Source organism: Saprolegnia diclina (genome assembly GCF_000281045.1).
Source record: "Saprolegnia diclina VS20 unplaced genomic scaffold supercont1.119, whole genome shotgun sequence".
Classification (NCBI taxonomy): domain Eukaryota; phylum Oomycota; class Saprolegniomycetes; order Saprolegniales; family Saprolegniaceae; genus Saprolegnia; species Saprolegnia diclina.
The window spans coordinates 35166-40457 of record NW_008246186.1 but is presented as its reverse complement, the minus strand read 5'-3'; the positions used below and the strand labels follow the sequence as shown (position 1 = coordinate 40457).

The window sequence follows — 5292 nt, the reverse complement described above, 5'->3', positions numbered from 1 at the left end:
ATGCTACGGCGTGTCGAGGGTACGTGCCTTGTCATCGGCGCGTTGTACTAGTTGCGTACTCCAAAAATGTGTCACAATCGGATGCGGTCGCAGATTCAAATCGAAACCAACGCTCGGAGGTATCGACGCGGACAACCGTCTTTTGGATCTATGCAAAACTACAGTCTAACGTTGGTGGTGGCCCGTTGGCGGTTTACGAGGCCTCGGGTGAACCCAATACGGAATACTTGCCCAGCCTACGGGATAGATACTCACGCTACACATCACCGAGGACACTGGATTTCAAATCCAAGGCGCTGGCTGTGCATACGATGGTCGATCCCGTCTTTTTCGCTGGAGTTTTGGAGATTTAGACTACCCTGGGATGTAGTATGAAACGCCATCGTGCGTCTCTCGGCAGCAAGTCCTGGTGGGCTGGTCAATACCATCGGTATTCAGGAGGGCGTGACACGCTAACCTTGTGCCGGATTGTGGTTCGTGTCAAGATCGCAACTGCAAACGTTGGGATCGCCGACTCGAAGACATCCGACTCTTCGTTGGTTTTTCGGTGGTTTTCTCCAGCCTCTGCCACGTCATTGGCTGTTTCCACCGTCAGTGGGCTTTTTCCCCTCATATCAAGTATGAGGGTTTTGCTACTGTAGGAGTTTGTGTCGCAGCTAGTGTGCCCCTCTCGTAATATACGATATCACGGGTCGGGTCACTTGGAGCCTTTGGGGCTTCACTTCGATTCCGCCGCCCGACTGCGCACGTCTCGTGCGCCTTTGTGTGGTCCATCCTTCTTCCTCTTCCTCACTCCTCTGTTTTGTGCTCCACTAGCCCAGCTGCTAGTTTGTTAGTTCGAATTCACCACCCGGTGCACCACCCGATGATCTGGTTGAACAACTTTGAGTTACTCATTGGAGTTTACTGGCATGATGAGGTCATCATTGTCCGTGGTGTATCATGCGGGAGATTTGATTTTCGAAGGCGTTTCACCAGCTACCTGGCGAGGAATTGGAGTCCACTCAATTTGTTGCTCCATGCCTGTAGCTTCGTTATTCGTCTTGCGCAGGGCTATTGACGTGTTGTCCAGTGCGCCGAGCCGCGTCTACGAAGAGCATCTGTTGCAAGAAAACATACAGCACGGTCTACGACGCGGTCGAGCAAATATTGGCGCAAGTTCCCAAGACCGAGACATGAGGGGAATGCTTCAACGAAACCTACATACTCTACTGCATACTGGCTCAGTGACGCATCGTGGAGCGTCCTACTCTCAACGCTGTCAGCTCTCGCACTTGCATGGTCGAAGCCTATTGACCGACACCAGTCTTATAACGACAGCTGCTGTCGCGCGTCGAGAGGTGGACGCACCATCACTTCCAGCCAGCTCTTTCAGCGACGAGCCATTCCTTTGTCGCACCTTCCGTCTCCAGCAAGAAACTCACGAGTCTCTTGCTCTCCTGCGGCATGAGAGCAATTGGCACGAGTCAAGAACGGGTCTTAGCGCCTCGTGGTATAGTCCAAACGATGAAATATATCTAATATATTGCACGATATAACTACACTAGCGTCTTCTACGGCAAGACCGATTCAGAGCATGACGAGACCCCATGCATCTTCTTGGATCAAGCACGTCAAGATCGATTCGTCGAGCTCGTCTCCTCGGAACGGAGTCTCTATCTCCACGGGCAGCAAGAACTCCAAGTCGCCAAGCACATCCAAGGCGAGGAATGCATCCTTGGACTCCGTGCATAGAGCTGTCGTCGTGCTCTTGTCGCTGACCACTGCTTTCGCGTGGCGACTGCAGTAGCCATCGACGCGCGCCGCAGTCGTGCAGCCGTGGTAAAAGCAACGTTGACGGCCACCGTGGCGAACGCAGAGGCCGCGGGCGTACACTTGGTTGACACAGGCTTCGATACTGCACATGCCTCGGTTCTTGTGGAACGAGCACTTGGCTTGGCCGGGCGTCGGCGCCAGCGTGCACCCGTTGAAGCAGCAGAAGATCTCCATGACCAAGCAAATTGACAAATGGAACTCCATGGGCGATGCTCAGTTGTTTTGCGCCATCTGTTTTAGACGTGGCGCTTGGCAATTATACAAGCTAGGTCGCATGTGATGGGACCTATCTCCAAGGGTACTCTCACTGTTGTGGGGTTGGTGATGACGAGGCTCTCTGAATCCTAGATCCTCTTCGTTTACTCGTCCAAGAGGAGCTGCATTCGATCCCGAGCCAGTTGAACGCATTCGAACCCGTGGCATGTGGTGCGCTACAGCAAGAGTTGGTCCACGCGCGCAGGAGGATACTGTACCTACTGTTACCGGCAGCGACAACCCATCAATGCAACGAGATATGATACAACTAAAGCTCCATGGGTGGAATGAGAAATCGCAAAGAACGACGCTCTTCTTGCAGCCTGATGACAAATGACGCGCCTCCTCCACAGCCACTTGCTCGCGTTTGTTGGATGAGCAGCCAACGACCGGCTGTTTAGTGTCCACCAAATCGAATCGCAGTCCCATGACAAGGACCTCGGAGCAGCTTTCGCACGGCACTGTCCAAGTGCGTCGGGCACACTCGTGGGCGCTTCGACCAGGGCATAGGACCGTCTTGTGGAGGCTTTGTGTACAAGAAGCTGACCCAGAAACAACCGCTCATCATGCACAAAGGCACCATAATACCATAAGACAGCTGGCTCACGTTCCCACACAAACCATTCTGGACTTTTTCCCTGTCGCATGGGCTGATTTATCGCTATTTCCGGAGCTGGACACAGGACATAATCGAGATTGCTGATGCATTTAACGTGTATTACTTGTCATAAAAGCCGTGCTCGACGTCCACCGTCACCGCGCGTCCCGTGTGCGTCGCCAATGCGTGCCGAAGCGCCTGCGTCTTGAGCAGCATCTCGTCGTACTCGTCGTTAGCATCCGACATGGCGACGATCGCGCCGCCCGCGCCAATGCTCACGCGGTCTTTCGTCACAACGGCCGTTCGAATGATAATATTGAGGTCGACCGCACCGTCGAGCGAGAGGTAGCCCAATGCGCCTACAACCGGTGAGATCAACATAACCCTACCCCTGCCCTAGCCCTACCCGAGTAGACGCCGCGCGGGTACACTTCGAGGTCCCGGATGAGCTCCATCGTGCGCTGCTTGGGCGCGCCCGTCATGGAGCCACCAGGAAACGTGGCGTGCACAGCATCGAGCGCACTCTTGCCGTCTGCGAGCGCACCGCGCACCTACGATTTTTGAGGTTTCCATTGTTGAGAATTTTCAATTCAAAAAGAAAGTACCGTTGTAACGAGCTGGTGCACAGTCGCATACGACTCGACGTGCATGAGCGTGGGCACGTGGACGCTGCCGATCGCTGCGACAACGCCAAAGTCGTTGCGCACGAGGTCCGTGATCATCATGTTTTCAGCGCGGTCCTTGACGCAGCTGCTCAGCTCCGATGCGATGGCAGCATCGGCAACGACGTCCGTATGGTCGCGCTTGCGCGTGCCTTTGATGGGCTTGGATTCCATTCGGCCGTCCGAGCTTACATGCAAGAAGCGCTCGGGCGACGACGAGCAAATCGCAAAGTCCGGGTGCTTGAGGTACGCGGCGAACGGCGCCGGGTTGAGCGTCCGCAGTGTTTTGTAAAAGGCGAGCGTATCCGGGAGCGCGAGCTCGGCAATCAGCTGGTTGGTCAAGCACACTTCGTACGTCTCGCCGTCGTGGATCGCGGCCAGAACATCCGCAATGTCTTGCTCGTACTGACGACGGCACCGGCTCGGGCGCATCGTGATCGGGTCCGACACGACCGTGGTCGACGGCGGTGACACGGCCGGTGTCGACGCAATGTCGCGCACGCGGGCGGCGATCGATTGGACCCACGCCGTTGTCGCTGGCGTCGGCGACACGGCGTCATCGAGGGCCGCCACGTACACATCGCCCGTCACATGATCAAGCACAAGGAACCGATCGGCAAAGAGGAAGGCGGCGTCCGGCACCGTGGAGCCCTCGCTTTGGCGATGGGCGAGGACGTGCGCACTCTTCTTCTCACCGCGGCAATGCAGCACTTCGTAGCCAAAAAAGCCCACAAAACCACCGCAAAAGGCGAACGGTGACGGCTCGGACGTCACGCGATACCGGTCGAGTTGCGACTGCAGATACGGCAACAGGGGCGCCGCGATCGCCGCGCCGTTGACGTGCGTGGCATCGGTCACGACATTGTACGTGACCAGCTGGCTGAGAGGACCAGACGCGTCGCCCAAGTACGAGTAGCGCGCGCCGTTGCTGCTGTCAAGCCAAAAGGCGTGGGTTGCTGCGGCGTAAATCGCGTCAAAGATAGCGTCGCCGTCGAGATGCAGTGCGCCGAGACCCGTGACATGCAGGTGGTAGGCAGCTGCAGGCTTGGCCGCTGGCGTCGCAGCGAGCGTCGCTGGCGCGGTCGCGGTGTGCGCCAGCGTGCACATGCTCAGCGGCGTCTTGCTCGAGAGATCGGCGAAGTTCTGGAGCAGTTGGTAGCCAAACTCGCTGCAGACCGACTCGGGGTGGAACTGGACACCGTACTGCGGTCGCTCCTTGTGCTGCAGCGCCATGATGAGCCCGTCCTCGGCTGTCGAAGCTGTGACCACGAGACACTCGGGCAGCGACGTCACGAGCAGAGAATGGTACCGGACAACGTCAAAGGTGGGCGCAGTGCCAAAGAAGAGCCCGTCTCGCCCGAGCGGCGTCACATCAATGGAGCTCGTGATACCGTGCATGACCTTGGGCGCGTGGCGCACGTCGCCGCCATACGCATGGGCGAGGCCTTGGTGTCCGAGGCACACGCCCAGCAGCGGCACCTCGGCAGGCGCGTCGACAATTGCAGCGCGGCAGAGACCAAAGTCGCCCACCTTGGCCGGATGGCCGGGACCCGGCGAGAGCACAATGTTGATCGCGGCGTGGGGTGGGACCTGCGTGAGGAAGAACGCCCACGCGTCGGCCCAGACGCCGTTGAAGGCGTCGTTGCGCAGGACGACGGGCGCGAGGCCGTTCACCTGCGCGAGCATCTGGTACAGGTTGTACGTGTACGAGTCGTAGTTGTCGAGGAGGAGCGTCAGCACGGGCGGCCGGCGGCGGGGAGCAACCATCGTGTCGCGTGGTGTCACTGGCAAAATGGGGCAGTGCTCCATTGCCGGCCCGTCTCGCGTAGCCAATGGCATCGATCCCAGGCAAACGTCACGCGCTGTGATTGGCTCCTTCTGACACTTCAACTCCGGTGGGAACTCGACCGCGTTCGTCGCCGAGCGCCACGGAGCACGGTGCCGTCGGGTCTCTCCATGTCT

The 5292-nt window shown here is 57.9% G+C and overlaps 2 protein-coding genes across 2 annotated transcripts; both read right to left on the bottom strand.

The window, feature by feature from the left end:
• Window positions 1-1569: 1569 nt before the first annotated feature.
• SDRG_16216 (hypothetical protein) lies at window positions 1570-1989 on the bottom strand (the record flags this gene model as incomplete). The annotated part of the gene is made up of 1 exon (XM_008622417.1): window positions 1570-1989. One exon carries the CDS (start codon window positions 1987-1989, stop codon window positions 1570-1572), a length of 420 nt encoding a protein of 139 aa, XP_008620639.1.
• Window positions 1990-2758: 769 nt separating this feature from the next.
• Window positions 2759-5189, bottom strand: SDRG_16215 (hypothetical protein). The gene is made up of 3 exons (XM_008622416.1): window positions 3274-5189; window positions 3075-3219; window positions 2759-3027 (listed from the first exon to the last, which is right to left on the bottom strand). The coding sequence occupies exons 1-3, from the start codon at window positions 5167-5169 to the stop codon at window positions 2789-2791; spliced, it is 2280 nt and encodes a 759-aa protein (XP_008620638.1). The 5' UTR covers window positions 5170-5189; the 3' UTR covers window positions 2759-2788.
• Window positions 5190-5292: the final 103 nt, after the last annotated feature.

What these genes read in the sequence shown, in the direction of transcription:
- SDRG_16215 (XM_008622416.1), bottom strand. Translation starts at nt 5,169, where the DNA reads ATGCCATTGGCTACGCGAGACGGGCCGGCAATGGAGCACTGCCCCATT. An exon ending in TGCACCAGCTCGTTACAACG is followed by an intron (nt 3,220 to 3,273) that starts GTACTTTCTTTT and finishes CAAAAATCGTAG; the next exon opens with GTGCGCGGTGCGCTCGCAGA. An exon ending in CCCGCGCGGCGTCTACTCGG is followed by an intron (nt 3,028 to 3,074) that starts GTAGGGCTAGGG and finishes CACCGGTTGTAG; the next exon opens with GCGCATTGGGCTACCTCTCG.